At 52.6% G+C, this 18,707-nt stretch overlaps 1 protein-coding gene across 1 annotated transcript in view; it reads right to left on the bottom strand.

Annotated features, from left to right (window-relative positions):
• Nucleotides 1-3,856: 3,856 nt before the first annotated feature.
• EPAS1 (endothelial PAS domain protein 1) overlaps nucleotides 3,857-18,707 on the bottom strand; it is an 82,863-nt gene continuing 68,012 nt past the window's right edge. The window contains exons 7-16 of the mRNA XM_044263635.1: nucleotides 18,241-18,347; nucleotides 12,707-12,854; nucleotides 11,804-12,018; nucleotides 10,340-10,530; nucleotides 9,769-9,879; nucleotides 8,374-8,864; nucleotides 7,433-7,559; nucleotides 7,095-7,212; nucleotides 6,611-6,778; nucleotides 3,857-6,098 (exon numbers count right to left, since the gene is read on the bottom strand). Coding sequence (XP_044119570.1) covers nucleotides 5,947-6,098; nucleotides 6,611-6,778; nucleotides 7,095-7,212; nucleotides 7,433-7,559; nucleotides 8,374-8,864; nucleotides 9,769-9,879; nucleotides 10,340-10,530; nucleotides 11,804-12,018; nucleotides 12,707-12,854; nucleotides 18,241-18,347 — 1,828 coding nt within the window. The 3' untranslated portion in view covers nucleotides 3,857-5,946. The remainder of the gene's footprint in view (nucleotides 6,099-6,610; nucleotides 6,779-7,094; nucleotides 7,213-7,432; nucleotides 7,560-8,373; nucleotides 8,865-9,768; nucleotides 9,880-10,339; nucleotides 10,531-11,803; nucleotides 12,019-12,706; nucleotides 12,855-18,240; nucleotides 18,348-18,707) is intronic.

The following is an 18,707-nucleotide window of genomic DNA, read 5'->3' as shown; positions in this document are numbered from 1 at the left end:
ACAAAAATCTCACTTGAGCATCTGATACTAACCATCAGTCTGGCTGCCTGAAATGACGATTCCACACTTCTCTCTGCTAAGAACTCTGACAGCCCTTCCCTTTCTCTCCGCTAATGGTCTTAACTCCTCCATCGCTGTGGAGATAGAAACAATAAACTGGAGTTTGCTTAGCATCTTGCCCTCACCAATTCTACCCGACAGGCTGCAGCCTTATCTACTCTTTGCCTTCCCTCCTTTAAAATGATGAACTGGGGGTGCCTGGGTGGCTCAGTCAGATAAGCATCTGCCTTCAGCTCAGGTCAGGATCCCACAGTCCTGGGATCAAGTCCCACCTGCAGCTCCTTGCTCAGAAGGGAGCCTACTTCTCTCGATGCCTGCTAATCTCCCCCCACTCCCCCACTGTGCTCTCTCTGTCTGGGGCGCCTGGGTGGCTCAGTGGGTTAAGCCTCTGCCTTCAGCTCAGGTCATGATCTTGGGGTCCTGGGATCGAGCCCCACATCCCTGCTGAGCAGGGAGCCTGCTTCCCCCTCTCTCTCTGCCTGCCTCTCTGCCTACTTGTGATCTCTCTCTCTGTCAAATAAATAAATAAAATCTTTTAAAAAAATGATGAACTGGGGGCACTTGGGTGGCTCAGTGGGTTAAATCCTCTGCCTTCAGCTCAGGTCATGATCCTAGGGTCCTGGGATCGAGCCCCGCGTTGGGTTCTCTGCTTGGTCGGGAGCCTGCTTCCCCCTCTCTCTCTGCCTGCCTCTTTGCCTACTTGTGATCTCTTTCTGTCAAATAAATAAATAAAACCTTTAAAAAAATAATGATGAGGGGCACCTGGGTGGCTCAGTGGGTTAAAGCCTCTGTCTTTGGCTCAGGTCATGATTCCGGGGTTCGGGAGCCCCACATTGGGCTCTCTGCTCCACGGGGAGCCTGCTTCCTCCTCTCTCTCTGCCTGCTTCTCTGCCTACTTGTGATCTCTGTCAAATAAATAAATAAAATCTTTAAAAAAAAAAAAAAGATGAACTGACAAGTGTTTCTGTCCCTGCTGCATTAGCTCCGATATTTGCCCATTATTATTCTCAATGGCATTATTCCTACAACGATCCCTTCTCTTGTGAGCCCTAATCAGTTCCTCCCTCTGCCGTCACCATATCAACACTCCCATGGGCTCTAGCTCCTCTTGAACTAGAACGTCCCTGAGAAAAATCTGAAAACTTTGCAGAGAAACCCGACAAATACCACCTCAGCCAACTGAAGGTTAACATCAACAGTGCGAAGTCACACTGAGAGCACGTACCCTCGATGTGATGGGCTGAGACTGGGTCTTTGTCGTCCTCCCTGCTCCAAACCCAGAATCTCCAACCATGACAATAACATGTGACAAATCCAAACTGAAGGATGCTGTTCTATCAAAATATCAGAACAACACCCCTCAATACTGTCAAGGTCATCAACAACACGGGAAGTTTGAATGACTATGATGGACCCTGAAACTATCACAGTCTAGAGGAGCCTGAGGACACATGACCATTACATGCAGTATGGTATCTTGGATAGGATCCTGGAACAGAAAAGAAATTCATCAGACAAAAACTAAGGAAATGGAAATCAAGTACGAATCTTAGATAAGAATGTTCTCAGTACTGGTTCCTTAGTTGTGACATACGTACCACAGTAGCATAAGCAAGAGAGGGAACTGGTGCCCAAACTCTAATATTCTTGCAATTTGTTGGCAAATCTAAAATTATTCTAGAAGTGCATTAAATATTAGAAAGCAGAACCGGGTCTTCTAGCTTTACTCCATTTCCCTGCTTCCCTTCACAAGGAAACTTCCCGAAAGAGCAGTGTGTTACTGTGGCTTCTGACCCCGCTCTGCTCCAGGCAGCTCACCCCTCAGTCTGCTTCCATCAAGACGCTGTGCTTTGCTGTCTACCCAGACTGCATTGTGCAAGGTCAGTGACCATCTCCATGTTGCCAAACCCCAGAGCCAAGTTTGTCTCTCCCTCTTACCTGGCCTCTCAGTCTAGAGTGAGGCCCAGTTAACGGTTCCATATAGGAAATGTTATATACGAGGAACCTCCATGTATGAGGAGGTTAACACCACCTCATATAGGGGAATTACTCAGAATGGCTTTTGCTTCTGCTCTGAGCTGGTAAGCTCTTGGAACGCCCCCTTCTCTTGGCTTTTGAGATGCCATGCTCCTGGGATTTTTCCTACTTGCTGCTTCTGCTCAGCCTCTTTGCTGGCTCCTCCTCTGACTTTGACCTGGACTCTACCTTAGAATTGTACTCTCTGTCTCTGCTCGTATCTGCTGGGTAATTTAACCCAGTCTCATGGAGTTAAGTACAACTTTCCTGTTGCTGAGTCCCAAATTTCTATCTCCAGCCTTCACCTATGAAGTAGGGACTGTTACCGTGCCCTGTTCCCAGGGCAGCAGACACAGGCTCTCAGGCATTAAGGTCCTCCCCCAAGACGCAGCTGGAAATAGCAGACTGACGACCTGAACCCAGGTCTGACTCCAGGCCTGTGCTGTGAGTGCCCAGGCTGCCGTCTCCTCAGTCTGGCGTCTCCTGCAGGTGCCATCTGTTCTGGCCTTATGCCTTTGTCCTTCTCATCTGCTCTTGAAATGACTTCCCTGTCACCCCCGTCTTACCAGTCTTCTTCCCTCCCAGCTCTGCTGTGGGTTTCTCTACTCTTGAGGCCCAGGCGAATCTTTCCTGGCCGCCTCTGAACTCACACAGGACCTTCACCACAGGACCTTTACCACAGGATTTCACCCAAAAGCAACTGAGGGTTCATTTATGTCTATTAGTTTTAACCCAAGATGGGGGTCCTTGTACAGGTGCACTTGGGGACACCAAAGCCCAGTGTCTGAGACAGGAAGTACCTTAAAAGATGTGGTCCCTGGGCCTCTATCATTGAACACTACCTCATCTAGGGGAATTACTCAGAATTGCTTTTGTTTCTGCTCTGAGCTGGTAAGCTCTTGGAGAGATCATGACTTCACCAAATGAGTATCATTTCAAAAAACGTGTGTGTGTGTGTATGTGTCTGTGACATTAGAACTTTGAAGCCTCTTCTCCTGATCCTGCCTGGGTGGTCATGGAAGTGAAGGGATTGATTTCAGTTTCACAAAGGCCACAGAGAGGCCAAGCGTTCCCGTAGGGACCACAGAGTTCAAAGGAATATGCTGGAATGACTGGTTCTAGGCCTGACGGTTATGAGCAGAGGCTGCGGCTGGCTCTCCCCTGAGCCTCCGCATGACCCTACAGAGACAGCTGCCTGTTCACAAGCAGGACAGGATTTAGGAGGGGAAAGTTTGAATTTGGGAACCCATCAAGCCATGTCTAATTCAGGGTTTTGCCATACCCTGTCTCCACCTGAGGTGGTCTTGGCCCTTGCCCTCCTACCTTTACCTTCTGCATGGGAAGGCCCCACTGGAGCCCCGCTGCCTCCAAATGGAGGTCCTCCCTGACCACTCAATCCACGCTGCCCCTTCGAACCTGCGTCTCAAAGTGCAGAGTATGACGTGGAGACCAGCCCAGCTCACGTGCTGCTTCATGTAGTCTTCTGAAAGCAGGATGGTGGTTTCTGTCCTTGGGTAACACCTCCCGCCCCGTCCCCCAGGATCTGAGAAAGGGCCTAGCAGCAGACAGAACTATAGGCGGAAATATGGCTGTTGCAACATGGCAGCCAGTCCTGAGCCGTGCCCGAGCTCGCGCTGCTCTCTCCCTCCTGCCGGCTGGCCTCCATTACCTCACAGAGATCAGGGTCCGCATGCACTGTCTGTAAGCTGTGTAATAGAGGCTTCGCTTTCCATTGGTTTAGCCTGTGACACATCTACACGAACAAGAGCCACCAGCAATGGTAGGTTCAGAACACTTTAATAAGATATCAGTGTCAAAATACATTTCTTTATAAGGTTAAGCTCCCCTCTAGTATTGTTGTCAGTAGGAGTTTGACACTACGGTATGTTCATGAACTCGTTATGCTGACAGGTTAAGGTTAATATGAAGCTTGGAATATTTTTTCAGAGTTTTTTAGTAAAACTGCAAGGGTAAAAAATGCCCTTAATGCTGAGGCAACACACACAGGAAATCAAACACCAGCGTTTACACGTCAGTAACCCTTCAAGTTCTGCCGCCGTGTGTGGGGCCAAGTGGTGGTGCTACAGCGTGACTGGGTCAAGGCAGCGGCCAGGTCGTTTTCCTCCTAGATTTCTTTTGAACTTCGGTCTTTTGCTGTGTTTTTGGCAGTAAGTCCATCCAGCTTTACCAGATTCTTGGCCCGCTGTGCTTTGTGTGTGTTTCTAGAAACTTCCTCATTGTACCCAGGACAGAAGAGCTCCATGTGATTGCTATTTAAAAACCAAAAGGTATTGTCCCTCTTAACCAGTGAGTTATAAAGTGCTCTGAGACACTTGATTTTCAGTGCTTCCTACCTGAATGTCACTTCAGGTGACAGACCTTGGGGAAGGCCTGAGGCTAGGGGCCAGCCAGGAAGTCTGCCTGCTGCTCCTGGCAGGGCCACCTGACAGCAGGCTGAGGAAGGGGTGAGGGCCTGGTCAGGACCCGCTACGCCCCCTCTCCACACCCTCTCTAAGGCCAGCTCCATGTGCTCCGGGCTGGTAAGCTGGGAGGACCGTGGGCTGGAACACTGCACCATTTCTGAATCCTCACTTTCTTTCCTGAATTCCCACTGAAACCATCTCATGGTAATTCTGGAAATACCCAAATGTGCCATGTGAAAGACCTTTAGAGTCCCATAGCTCAGTGCACTTGAAGGGCTAGCAACAAGATCTGAAGAAAAATTAAAGCACTTCCCCTCCCTCAGATTTGCCCCACCCTCACCCCGTAACATGCCATCAGACCCTCTTGGCAGCAATAATATACATACATACATACATACATAATACATATAGAACATGAGAAGACAGCTCGCAGTGCTCCCACACTTCATGATTCCATGTCTTAGATTGCTTGTCACGCCTATGGCATATCCCCAAAGCAAAAAGCCAACAGCGAGAGACCTTGAGCAGAGCGAGGACAGGCCCAGGGGCGTGCCGAACCACGGTGGTGTCGGCAACACCAGGAGAGAGAGAACCGACATCTTACAAAACAGATCTTAAAGTGATTCCATGACAGGATTCCATTTCTGTTTCTAAATTTTTAGATATGACAAAGTACCCATATATATGATAAACAAATTAAACCAGATAGAAGTTTTCTCTTAACAAACCTCAGTTATGTTTTTGAATAATAATACACAGATCCACCGAATGTGGGAGAAGAACCCCAAACAGTGAGGGGGGAAAGCCACATTGCGCAACCGTCACAAGCACTTACGCCCGAGTTCACCCTTCACGTTTCTCTTCTTTCCCAAATGTTGTGTCAAGATTAGAGCTAAGAGTCGGCTTAAGAAGAGCAGAAAGATGGAAATTTACCATAGGGTGATGAGTTTTAAGGGAGAAGGGCTTTGAGAGGAATAGGCTGTGAAAATCTCGCTTGAATAGCAGAATTACTTTGTTTCTCTTTGGCAACAACACCACCACCATTTTTTAGTAAAACGAAGCCAAAGCTTTCCCATCAAGAGAACAGAGGTAACACAAAATTCATTAGTATGGATACTGTGTGTGAGAGAGCGAGACAGAGGGACCCATGAATAATATAAATTAGAAGTAATCAAAGTTGGGGAAAGAAAAATCTTACAAAATTTAAGAACACATTCATTGACAGAATAAAACGCAGCAGGTAAAACCGTGTATCTTAAAAATACAGCAACTAAAGTGAGCATCTTTAGAAAAAGGCCACTACGTGGTGACGTGGGCAGGTTTGCCAGTAGGTACATCTTGTAAAAAGTGTGTTGGTGTTAGAAATACCTAGTTGCAAAAGTAGACGTAGAGAGTGAAGCTGGCAGGGCAGCGTGTGCGGGGGGTGCCCGCCCAGGGGGGCCCTGGCTCAGGTGGCCTGGTCCAGGGCTCTGAGGAGGTCCCCTCCTTGCAGGAGCGTGGAGCTTCCTGGCACAGGAACATTCACCTCACAGTCATATCTGGTCAATTCGGGCAGCAGGTAGGGCTCAAAGGAGGGCCCAAGCAGCCGACTTGCCATGCCTGAAAGAATGGTTGGTACCGTGTTTTTAAAGCTCTTGTCAAACATTCCAAAAAGGGTCTCTTCCCTAAGAGGGCTTCTGCTGTGTTTTCCCCAAACCATGGATTACATTCATGTCAAATAGCAACCCTTGGGGGCTGGTGATTAGGATCTGTGAGATGGGAACAGACTCGGGCAGCCCAGGGGAGAAGGGTGGCCAACCCTCCCCGAATTCCCCAGGGCCACCCCGTGGCAGTACGTTCTCTGTGCATGTCCTCAGTTCTGTTCCTGCCTGAAGGCAGTGAATGAGGCAGTAGGCGAGATGGTGCTATGAAACACTGAGCAGAAGGCACGGGCCTGGGGACTCTTATGCCCCAAGAGCCCCAGCTGTGCCTTCTAAAACCCTGGGGCCAGGCAGCATCCACCCCTGCTGTACTATTTCTGGGACAGGTAGCTGCCCTCCAGGGCATCAGTCTTGTCCCCGTACAGAGCTGAGCCCTGCTACTGGCTGGTTCCAGGTCCCAAACGCACTCACCTGACACCTTGGGAGTGGACGGCAGGCTGTAGTCCTGGTACGGAGGGGCGTAGCACTGCAAGGGGAACCCACTCTTGGCGTTCTCCCCCGGGTTCATGGCAGACAGTGGCAGTGGCAGGTGTCTCAGAGGCTGTCCGAGGCCCCTCATGGGATTTTGGGTGAGCTCATCTGAAAGACCAATGGCAGCAAGTGAGGACAGTGCCAGGCCCAGGCAGGGGAGAGACTGCACGGCCCCCAGAAGCCTCCTTCCTTCACAAAAGGTGCCCAGAACTAGACCCAGCTCCTGTGGCCCCCGTGCCCAAAATGTCCTGAGTCTCTCACCCAGGCCTAGTGGAAGGGGCTGGGGCGGGGGGGACGGGTACATGGGACACCACCTTATCCCTCGGAGGCTCAGAGAGCCAGGGGTGAGACTGCAGAGGGACCCAGAGGCACCCCTGCCAGTGCTGTCCCCGCAGCCCCCGGGAGGCTCGGACCCGCTGCTTACCGTTGGGGAGGTTTGCACTCAGCAGTTTGTCGGGCATCAGAGGGCAGCTCCCGTTGGCCCTGAGGCTCTTCACCCTTTTCCACACCTGATGGGAAGTGCTACTGCCTGACGGATCTCCCTGGAGGCAGAAGGGAGAAGGCCAGAGACGCAGGTTCTCAGACAGGGTCGGTGGGGAGGGTGGGCCTTCGAGGGGGCTGGGGTCACACCCACACCCCTTCCTGCTGCCCCTGGCAGGCTCTCTGGGCCCCCACAGCCCCCGGGAGAGGACCTCCATCCTCACTGTCTCCACAACCCTGGGCTGTGGAGGGAGTCCAGACGCCACCAGGCAGGGGACTCACCCCGCTCATGTCTTGGAAGGCTTGCTCCTCATACTCTCGCTGTCGCTTCAGCTTCAGCTTATTGGCCAGGGCCACCATGGCTGGGCTCATCACATCTGGGCCTTGGGGGCCAAAGCCCTTTGCAGACCTTCCAATGCCAAGAGAAAGAGCCATGAAGGAGTTGGAAGCCCCACATCCCCATGTTCTCTGCGCCGTCAGAGGGCCCTTCCAGACTAGCCCGTGTTGGCTCTGAGATGCAAAGGGCAGAGTTCCAGAGGAGGGGCCGCAGGCTCCAGATGCTGATGGTTCCGGTCACCTGTACCTCCCTCCACAGCTGCCTGCTGGCCCTGTGCATCGGGGCAGCTCTCCGTTGTGGCTGCACAGTAGGTGACATTGGTCTTGAAGACCTCTGTCTTCTGCCCTGTCTCTCCCCTGTAGAGCCTGGACTGCTCCCCAGGGAGGATGGGCAAGCGCCCCCTGAAGCAGAACCTGGGGGCCCTGAGCATGAGAAGTCCCAGATCAACCACCATGATCTGGCCCGGTGAGTGCCCCCCTGGTTGACACGGGCCTTGCTGGGGAGATGGGAAGAGAGGGGAAGAACCAGGGACAGCTGCGAGGCAGGGGACAAGCAAGGGCATCTTTTATGCTTTTCTCAACCAGGGTTCCACCAGAGCAGCAGGAGTCCTTCAGACGCCCGTGTGCATCTGTGACCCGGCTATGGAGCCCTGGTCGGGAGCGGGGCACGGTGCCGTTCAAGTCCCTTAGCAGGCACCTTCTCTCTGCCACAGCCCAGACACAGATATGTTCTGCTCATGGCCTCACCTACCGTGGGGTGAGTCCCCCACAGCCTCTACTCTCAGAGCACAGGGGAGGAACAGGAAGCCTTTCTGGGGTCCCAGAGCTCCAACCCATCCCCTGCCGTGGGAGCTTCCGCAGGTGCAGCAAGGGTCTGGGCCACTCACCTTTTCTTGAACACGGAGAGATGGGGTGAGGTGATGGAGGCACCCAACGGTGATGGCCCCAAGGACTCCGTGTGCTGATCTGTGGCAGTCCACTTCGTGGGCCCAAAATGTAATGGCGGGTCAGGGGGCCACTGGGTGTTGGATCTGCCACCCATGGAGGAGAGAGGGGTGCTGGTTTGGCCACAGCACGGTGGCAGCGACCCCTTACTCCCACCATCGAAGAAGATGGAGGACATGGGCTGGTGCTCAGGCTCGATCTTCTTGCTTCCCAGCTGCTGCTGATACTTGTCCAGGAGGAAGGGACTGTGGGAGGCCATGGGCGCCAATGGCTGGAAGATGTTCGTCATGGTGCTGAAGCAGTGCTGGGGGGTGGCGTGCGGCTTCTCCGGCAGCAGCCTCTCCTCGGGGCAGATAGGACTGAGCTGGAAGTCTTCGCCGTCCATGGGGATGTAGGGGGCCAGGGTCTCCAAGTCCAGCTCACTGAAGTCCGTCTAAGGACAAGGCAGAGGGAAAGGCGTGGGGAAGCAGGCATAGCCTTGAGAATGCTATTCCCTTGTCCCGCCCTCGTGGCCCTGCCTGTGCCCTCCCACTCCTGCACTGCTTCCCTGCAGCAGTGTCCCTTCCTTGCTCTAGCACCGCCTTTGATCCCTGTGGCCCACCACCCAAAAACTCAGATTCGTCTACTTGCTGTGCAGGGCTCCTGGCCTGGGACATTAGCCTTTCCAGGGGTTCACGCCCCAAATCGCCATGCTCTGCTCGGTGGTGCCTACACATTCCCCACGGGTGACCCTGCCTCCTCCCACCTGAAATGACTTCCTCTCTATCCCACTTCTCTCCTATAGCTCCAGTGAGACTGCCTGTGAAGCCTGTGGTGTATCCAGTGGCCCCTGGGGAGGCGGGAACAACTCGGTCCTCCTTTTCCTCCTGTGCTCTGTGAAACACCCATCCCATCCCTGTTTTTGTAATTTTTCAGAAACACCAGTCCCTTTCAAGAACACTGCCTCTGTACATTCCTGAAAAGTGGTGTGTAAGTGAAAAATCTGTCAGTCCGCTATCCTTTAAAATGCATTTAAAATAAAAGTTGTTATTTCAGAATCCTAAGATGAATGTGTTTGTGAGGAGAGTACATTTTTCTTATTTATAAACCTCTCACAATTCCTATCTACTCTTTAAACATAAGGCTTCTTTAAGAAAGGAGCAGGGTTAATTTGCTTTCTGGGGCAGAGGAAATCCGGCCTCAGTAGACACTGCACAAGCTGGATTGGGCCTGAGGAGAAGGCTCCACTTCCCATTTAAGACCAGGGCCTTGGCCAAGCACCACCCCTCCAGCCCCTCAGGCTCTGCAGTGAATGTCATGGCTGTAAGAACGGGTGTGAGCCCGCACAGCCCATCTACCTGGGAGCTGCCCTGGTCCTTTGCCTCTGTATCCATGGTGAAGAGCTTCTCGATGACTTCAATCTTCAGATCGTCACTCAGGGATGTGTAATAGTCTCCTGGGCTGCTGGGCTAGGGGCCAGGAAGGAGAGTGACCAAGTCAAGAGGAGGGCACTGGTCTCCCCAGAAGTCCAAGGTGAAAGGGGCAGTGCGTTTCTAGACTCACAGAGTCTGCTCCAGCCCCTGGAACAAGTATGTGGAGGGGGACCCCTCCTCACAAGAAGGCCGTGGCCAGCGGGGCTCTGGAAACTATGCCGCTCTCTGCCCCTGCCCAGCGACTGAGCGAGGGGCTCAGAGCTGTGTGCCACTCAGCCCCCTCTTCAGGAAACTTAGCATTTAGACGGGGGTGCACACAAGAGCCAACAGCTGGAGCAGTGGGCAGGCAAGGGGCCCCCCACCCCAGGGGACCCCAGGATAACTCGAGGGCCATGTAGGCAGTATTCCTACCCAGGCCATCTGCTTGGCCATCCTGCAGCAGCCAAAAGGAGCAGCCCACCCTTTCCGTGTCCTCACCCCAAGGCGGGGTGCTCACCGTGGAGCAGCTGCTGCTGCTGGTGGCACTCGGGGTGGCGCTCCCGGAGGCTGCCACTTGTGGCACGGTGAAGGCGGGCAGGCTCCCGGCCTCGCTCGGGGTGCTGTGGCTCCTTGGCTCTCTGGGCCATGGCTGGCCGGGGGGCAGGAGGGTGTTGCTGTAGGATGAGGAGCCCTGGAAGCTCTGGCTGTCTGTGGAGACAAGGTCCTGGCTGGTTACCACCTACAACTCCTGGGCTTACCCCAGGGTAGCGAAAGCCCAGAGGGTGTAGGGAAGGTCCTAGGAGGGTTTGAAAGCGTGCCTGGGGCTAGGCGCTCCTGGGGCTAGGCGCTCGGCCTCCGACTCCGGGCTGTGAAGCAAGTCTCCCTTGGAAGGGAACACCCTCCTGGGTGTTCCTCATCAGGGTCTACAGGTCCTAGGACTCACTTCCTTGACAAGGGGCCGGGAAGATCCATGAGGAGGAGGTTGTAAGAGGGAAACAGGCCAGTTTGCCTCAGTATTGCCACATCCCAAGGCCGCTGCGAGACTTCTTGTCCCGGGGCTGTTGCCCTTTATAGTTTCTGAGGTTGCAATCCCCATGTGGCCTCTCCAGAGCTTCTAGAGGGGCCAAGCCACCATACGGTGAGCAGGGGGAGGGGCTTCTAGCCCTGGGATGGGCACAGGAGGGTGGGGGACAGAGGTAGGGGTCATAGCCTGGGAGCAAGGGGCTTCCCAGGTACACATGTAAAGTGTTTCCAGCATGGGAGGGGGACAGGGCTGAAAACTGCCTGGACATGCCAACATTTACTTTTTTTTTTTTTTTAAGAGAGAGTGCATGCACAGGATGGGGGTAGGAGCAGACAGCAAGGGAGGGAGACTCTCCCCCAGACTCCACACCTGCCCAGCACTGAGCCTGATGCGGGGCTTGATCTCACCACCCTGAGATCATGACCTGAGCCAAAATCAAGAGTGGAATGCTTCGCCAACTGAGCCACCCAGGCGCCCTGTGGAGAGGCCCACATTTTTTAAAAAAACAGTGGATATGAGGGCATCTTTTCTCCCTCCACATTTCTGGAATGATTTCTCCTCCTATTTCAGCCTGGCCCTCTACCTAAACGGCATTCTGTCCTTCAAGGCCCAGGGGGAGAGATGCCCTCTCCATGCAAACACAGCAGCGGCCTCTGACCATCTCTCTCGCTGCCCCCTCCCTCATGTCAGACTCCCCCCGCCTCTGCTGGACAGCCCATGGCTCTGTCCCCGCAAACCCTGCCAAGGCAGCGTTTTGCAAAGTCCAAAGCAGGACCCTCTCACTCCGTGCCAGACCTGCACATTGCCCTTCGGCACTCAGCACAGAATCTGGCTACCAACAGAGGAATCACAGGGCCGGGGAGGGGGCAGGGGTTGAGGAAACGCTGAAGCCAGGGAGGCCGGTTACAGTAAGGAGAGAGGGTTCAGCAGGCCCCTGTTTGGCTAGGAAGCACCCACCGAAATCCAGAGAAACGATGACATCTCCTGCAGTGGGCGCCAGCTGGGCCAGCTCCTCGGGCTCCTCCTTCAGCTTGGTGAACAGGCAGTTACTCTTGTCGGACACTGCCACCTCCCCGCTGCTGTCAAAGATGCTGTTCATGGCCATCAGGTGCGGCTTGAACAGGGATTCTGTCTGGTCCATGGAGAACACCACGTCATTCTTCTCGATCTCACTGATGGGACAAGAAGTGTCTCAGACCTTCCACGTTTTCTAGCAAAAGTCTTTTAAATCCCCAGACATACAGAAAAGCAGACGGCTAACCCTCTTGGCTGAAAACACAGGTATGGACACCGTGCTAGGGTTTTGTAAGGCCCTGCACGGTGAGGTTTGGAGTCATGGAGGCAGCAACCCCAAGCCTGCCCTCGGGACAGGGATGGCTCTGGGATGCTCTTTGATTACCGGGCAAGCGCTGCATTGCGTACATGGGGGGTGAGGGCTTCGGGTTTGTTTTACTCTAGCAGGGACCATCTCCAGCTTTCTCCCCAGGCACTAGGGAATGAAGCTGTTGCATCTTCTCCCAAAAATCCTGAGCAGTATCTCTTTCCTTGTTCCCCATTCAAAAAATACTAAGTGACAACTTATGCTATCTGCCTCCCCATGTGGGTCAGAGGCATGACACAGATGACAGATGGGGGAAGACCAAAAAAAAAAAAAAAAAAGGTCACCAGGAAGGGCCACCCCAGGTGTCCTATAGTCCCCGAAACAGCCATGAAAATCCTCTGGGTCCCAAGGATTGGCACAAAGAGCTCGCAGAGGCAGTGCCCGGGGTTGGGAAGGTGTGTGTCCTCTAGGCCTGCTGCCCTCGGTCTGGGGAGCTCAGGCGCCCAGCACAGCCTGCCCCATGGCCCTCACGTGCTCACCTCAGGACGTAGTTCACACACATGATGCACTGGGGCTGCAGGTTCCGAGGGTTGTAGATGACTGTCCCCTGGGTCTCCAGCCACACATAGCCCCCGTGCTTCGCAAGCATCCGGTATTGGCCGCTCACCACCTGCCCTTTGGTGCACACTAGGGGAGGAGAAACAGAGCCCGAGGTCAGGGAGGCTGGGGAGCTCACAGGGAGGGTAGTCTACGGGGAAACAGACAAGACTGCGCACTGAGACACAATCCTCTTCTAGATTATTCTAAACACTCATTTAACATTTGCTGTAGGAAAGCACTGGGATGGTGTCCAACATAGCCCAGTCCAGAAGGCTTCATCTACTCCCATTAAGCAGGAATTAATACATCTCTTTAAAGTCTACCAATGTTAGAATTTCTGGTAGTTTTCTGAACGGTCCATCTACTTTCATTCCTTGGGAATTCATTCTTCAGAATCCTAGCTCCGAGCTCCTCCGATCACAGAGAATGGGAAGAGGCATGATAAAGGTGTTAGAAAATCTTGCTAGCATGGGGGCTCTGGGGAAGGAACAATCCCTCTTGGTTTTGGTTTCCTCATCTGCAAAGTGAGATGCTGACGACAAGAACAGTGACGACGAGAACGGCGTTCCTAGTGAGCCAGCGTAGAGCAGCTGTTCATGCCGAGGACCGGGTCTGCCCGGCTGGCGGATCCCGTGCAGACCCGTTGATGGAATGTCCTGGACAACGGCCACAGAGGAAAAGCCCCCTCTTCTCCGGGGCCGTAGAGAACGTTGTGAGGGGTCCCCCGGGAGAGTATCCAGACTTTTGGTAAACACAGATTTGCACTCCGTTCTCCTGGTGGGTGCAGGGGCCACCTCCCTGTTCACTAGGCTTGGGAGGCTGAGGATGGCTGCTTGGTTCCTACTGATGCCGCTTGTGGCCCTTTATGTTTTTCGGGGCACGTTTCACCCACTTCAATAATGGAACAAGCACCGAGGTGCCCGAGTAGCAACTTACTTGTGTGCAGTGCTTTGCAGTGTTTGACACTGTCTCAAGATGAGCTCACTGCTGCAAAGCAGTTACAACTGCCTGGCACCTAAGTCGTCCCCAACAGCTCGTGTAATTCCCAATGACACCATGAGGGGTCTCTCGGGATACCTGTTTTTCCTCTGAAGAAACTGAGGTGGGGAACTCCACGGTCATTGGCTGAAAGGGCCCCTCAGTGGAAACAGTAGACAGGCTCACAGTCTACATGTCAGACTCCCGACCTAAGCTTTCGTGCTTTGGTTTTCCTTTTAAAAATCAACTTCAGGGGGCGCCTGGGTGGCTCAGTGGGTTAAAGCCTCTGCCTTCGGCTCAGGTCATGATCTCAGGGTCCTGGGATCGAGCCCCACATCGGGCTCTCTGCTCAGCGGGGAGCCTGCTTCCTCCTCTCTGTCTCTGCCTGCCTCTCTGCCTACTTGTGATCTCTCTGTCAAATAAATAAATAAAATCTTAAAAAAAAAAAAATCAACTTCAGGGGCGCCTCGGTGGCTCAGTGGGTTAAGCCTCTGCCTTCAGCTCAGGGTCCTGGGATCGAGCCCCGCATAGGGCTCTCTGTTCAGCAAGGAGCCTGCTTCCCCCTCTCTCTCTGCCTGCGTCTCTGCCTACTTGTGATCTCTCTGTCAAATAAATAAGTAAAATCTTTAAAAAAAAAAAATCAACTCCAGTGAGGTTTAGTTTACCTTCAATTTAAAAATGCAACCACTTGAGGTGCACAGTCCAGTGTGTCCTGACAAAGTGCGTGGGACTGTCACCACAATCCAAGGTAAACCACTCGGCCCTCAGCCCGCCACCTCCGAATTCCTTAGGCCTCCTGCTGCTCCATCCTCATGGCCACCCCTGGTCCCAGGCTCCCCCTGATCTGTTGTCTGCCACTATATGGCGCTCTTCTCTCCATCTGCATGTAAGTGGCCTCATACAAGAGTATGTACTCTTTTGTGTCTGGCTTCTTTTCACTCAGCATGTGTTCCAGATTCCTCGGGGTGCTGCCAGGACTCGGGCTTTGCTCCTTTTTATTGCTGAGCTGTGTTCCACTGTATGGAGGTACCATAATTGGTTTATCCATTCACCTGTAGATGGATGTTTAAGTTGTTTTCAGTTTTTTTTGGTTATTGTGAATACCGCTGCTATAAACACTGGTGTACACATCTTTGTATGGACACATATGGTGGGTGCAGCTAGGGGGGACAATGACCAGGTCAGTGGCTAAGTACATGCTTCCTTTGTAAGAAGCTGCCACATGATTTTCCAAAGTGGCACATCACCCTAGTCTAGTCTTTTGGACCATAATTCTGGGCCACAGAGAGGATAGATACCACCGCCTTTGGACAGGAAGGAATAAGGTCAGGGGGACTGTGACCTTCTTAACACGATGTAGGACAACGGAGCAGGAGAACAGTACTCCCGGCCCCTCACTCTCTGGCTACGACCCCCACGCCGCCATTCACTGGGAAGCCTCCACTTGCTGTGGCTGTGGTCCTGCATCGTCGTGGGCTCCTGGGCCACTGCTGTCCTCCCCAGGGCCCCTCAGGTGCCCCACTGAGGCTCCCTTCCTGCAGAGAAACGATTCTTGCACAATTTCAAGTGCCTGGAGTTAACTTATTTAGACGGATCTTAATGCAGACAGAGTTCAGGGCTCCTATTCTTTTTGATAAAGCAGTGCAGAGAGCAAAGGTCTTAAATGCATTTCTAGTGATTGCAGGCGAGGACCTGCTCTGCCAGCACAGTATAATTACACCTGCTTTCTACCCATCTGTTCATTAACGCCAGCCTTGGTGAGGGGCCTGCTCCTTGGGAGATAGGCCGTTTATAGCCTTTAATCTTGTTTTCCTAAGAGCACATAATGTCCTCACACAACAAAGAGAAAGGCCCCCCCAAGCCCCTACCACCAACAGTAACGAAGACGTATAAATTACTAATCCATTTGGAAATGATGGCTTTCAATTATCTAAATCTGGTTTGAGGACAGAGCTTCCCCAGTCATTTCGACAGTAAACGTTCACAGGCTAAAACACACATTCACGTGGAAACTCAGGATGCTGGTGTATAAACCTGACCCAGCCTCCAACTATCCCATCACAGTAGTGTGACTCTGTGGTACGACTTTATTTGCACAAACCCAACCACACACACACACACACACACACACACACACACACACGGGCAGAGAGACAGAAATAGATGATTTCTGTTTTAGCTGTCAGTAATCCAATTTCCAAGCCACACAGACTTCCCCTTGCTGGGTTTGGGTTTGCTGGCTGGGCGTGGGGCCGCGGAGCTCTGGGCAGCTTTACGTGGCTCCGTCAGGGGAAAAAGGGAGTCTGATTTCTCTTTGGGTTGTGAATTACCTTTAAGTGTGCCTAATACTTCAATGTACGGATTCAATAAAAAGCACCATATTTCCACCAGAGTCAGCACGAAACTGGTAAGACCAATTTTTATCCCAGCTCTGTTTTAAGGGTCAAAGATTTTTTTAAGAAGAAAGAGAGAATACTTTTCCTTTGCCCAGGGAGAAGTCATCATTTTTGTTCCTTCTGAGAGCAGTACCTCAGCTCTTCTATTCCCAAAAACAAAGTAGAATACTGTCCTCCAGGAATTCCCAGAAACTTTTACTATTGTCCCCTGCTCTGACTTCACCCTGAGCTGAGAAAAAAAGCTGGACTTTTCCCGTTTCACATGTAAAGGAGGAAAGACCCAGAAAGCCAGGCCCTGGGAATCTGTGGGTCAGCTGGGGCAGAGCCCCGGTCCCGGAGTCCCAGGTTGGGATGACTTTGGGAGCAAGAATCACCGTGTAACAGAAAAGCATGGGGAATCCCAGCAGGAAGGCTGGAACCACATCCTACAATTTCAAAGCTGGGAGAGGCTTGGGCTGGGTCACGTCCACAGGCACACGAAGCTGCCTTCACCTCCCTCCTCCATTCTCTGGGTCCCTGCATGGGGCTGAATCTAGGCTGGTGGCTTGGTTAGGTTTTGGCCAGACAGCATAGTGAAAAACTTCTCTGAGATATCATAAGGGGCTGTCTTGTACTTTCAGCTCAAACATCAAAGCCACGAGGAAAAAGCAGAAAGACCAATTAGAAAGAGAAGATCTCACTCCATCAGAGGACAGGAACTGTGCTCACATACAGTTTATGGGATTGCTGATCTGTGGGCTGCTCTGAACTCAGCTGTCCCAACCTTAGCACAGACGGTGGACTGAGAAACAATGGACAAACAGAAGCATCTCCATCTTCTCCCTTGCCACCCCAAGCCTCAGCTAATCCCAGGGGCCCAGGACCCGCAAGGCCACCAGCAAGCTTGTTAGACTTACCTTACCCATTTTTAATCCGCCTAGAATCTTCTCAGCACCTCTGTCGGCACTGATTTTGAAGCATTCTTTCCCAAATATGAGTGCTGCCTTGGGTTTATCACTGACTTAGTGCCTGCGTTTTATCAAACACTATGCTAGATACTGAGGCTAAGAAGATGAGCCACCTGTTCCCACAGAGCCGACAACCTTCCTTTTTCTTTCGTTGGGGAGCAATCCTATATGTCTATGTCCCTCAGTGGGCTGAGTATAGTGGAATCGACCCAGAGTCCTTTGCATGTTGACGGGCTGCATGGATTCAAGGAGACTATCTTGGATCGCCTGTGAACAGGAAGGCTGCACTGGGAATATGGCCAAGTGAAGGCACTAGAGTTGCCCTGTCCCATGGGGTAGCCACGGACAAGTCTGGTGACTGAAATTTAAATAAAATTAAAATTTTCAACATTCAGTTCCTTGGGTGCACTAGACACTTCACACGGACTGTGCCAATGCAGAACATCTCCCTTGCAGAGAGTCCTGCTGGACAAGTGCTGTCCCAGGATCCTTTCATAACTTGGGTTTCTTTCAAGTTGCAAGGCATAGTGTCCATGTGCCACCACTGGTTTGCCAGGACAGCCTCCGACTGAGTTCTCTGACCCAGCAAGCGAGCTGTTGGAGAACCGAGGCCTACCTCAATGTATCTGTGAAGTTGCTGCCCTGGTACCTTCACCTGTTGGGCCTCGTCCTCCCCCATCCTTCAAGGTCCAACTCAAGAGCTCTGTCCTCTCCTTTCTTGAACCTTTCCAGCCCTCCTCTTCTGCTTCTATAGCCCATGACCCAGCTGACCATGTGTCCTCTTGTGCTCTTCTCTATAGGGCTGTCCCACAGGGCTGTGCCAACTGCTAGCCATATGGGGCACTGGGTGGAAATGGAATGTGGGGACTGAGATTCAGCCCACCTTCTACTCTCTAAACTGCGGGCCATGGTATGGGTGTGTCCCCCCCAGAGGAATGGGGCCTTTTTCTAATTTGCATCAAGTTGTCATCTGGGCTGGTGGCAGCCTTGGATTTCTAACCATCCTGAGGGCACAGGTCTTGTCTGCCACCCAAGATGGTGGCTCTGTGGAGGATGGAAGCAGGTCTTCTCTGGTCTCACTAGTGCCACACCTCATTCGAGGCCATATTTCACAGACACAAGGGAGCCACACAGGGTGCTCCAGGAACTTACGGTTCTGGTGACTTTTGGTCATGTTCTCTGAGTCCAGAGCATGGTAGAACTCGTAGGCTGAGCGGCCAAGCAGCTCCTCAGGGTGGTAACCAACCAGTTCTGTGATTCTGAATTTTTTAAAAAGCGAAACAAAACAAAACAAAATCATGTGGGACGAGCGACCGTATGAATGTGGGCAGGGAGCTAGATCCAGAAGATAAGTCAGAAGCACACATTCAGATGTAAATGCTCCAGGCATCCTGGTCCTCCCGTTCATCCAAGGTAAAGAAAACATGGTGTTCAACCTGCCGCGGCGGCTCCACCCAACCTCCCTCCACTCTTCCCGCACTTTCTGAAATCGTGTCTGGAGAGTCGGGATTCCCTACGCCCGCCTCCGATACACATACACCTAGTCTCCCAGCAAGTCCTGGAAGGGGCTCTCATACCTCCGCCCCCCAGCTTTGGCCGAAGAGGGAGATCCAGGGGGA

The sequence above is a fragment of the Neovison vison genome, chromosome 8 (assembly GCF_020171115.1).
Source record: "Neovison vison isolate M4711 chromosome 8, ASM_NN_V1, whole genome shotgun sequence".
NCBI classification, from domain to species: domain Eukaryota; kingdom Metazoa; phylum Chordata; class Mammalia; order Carnivora; family Mustelidae; genus Neogale; species Neogale vison.
Note: the sequence above shows the minus strand (reverse complement) of the source record. Positions and strands in the feature narration are given on the sequence as shown.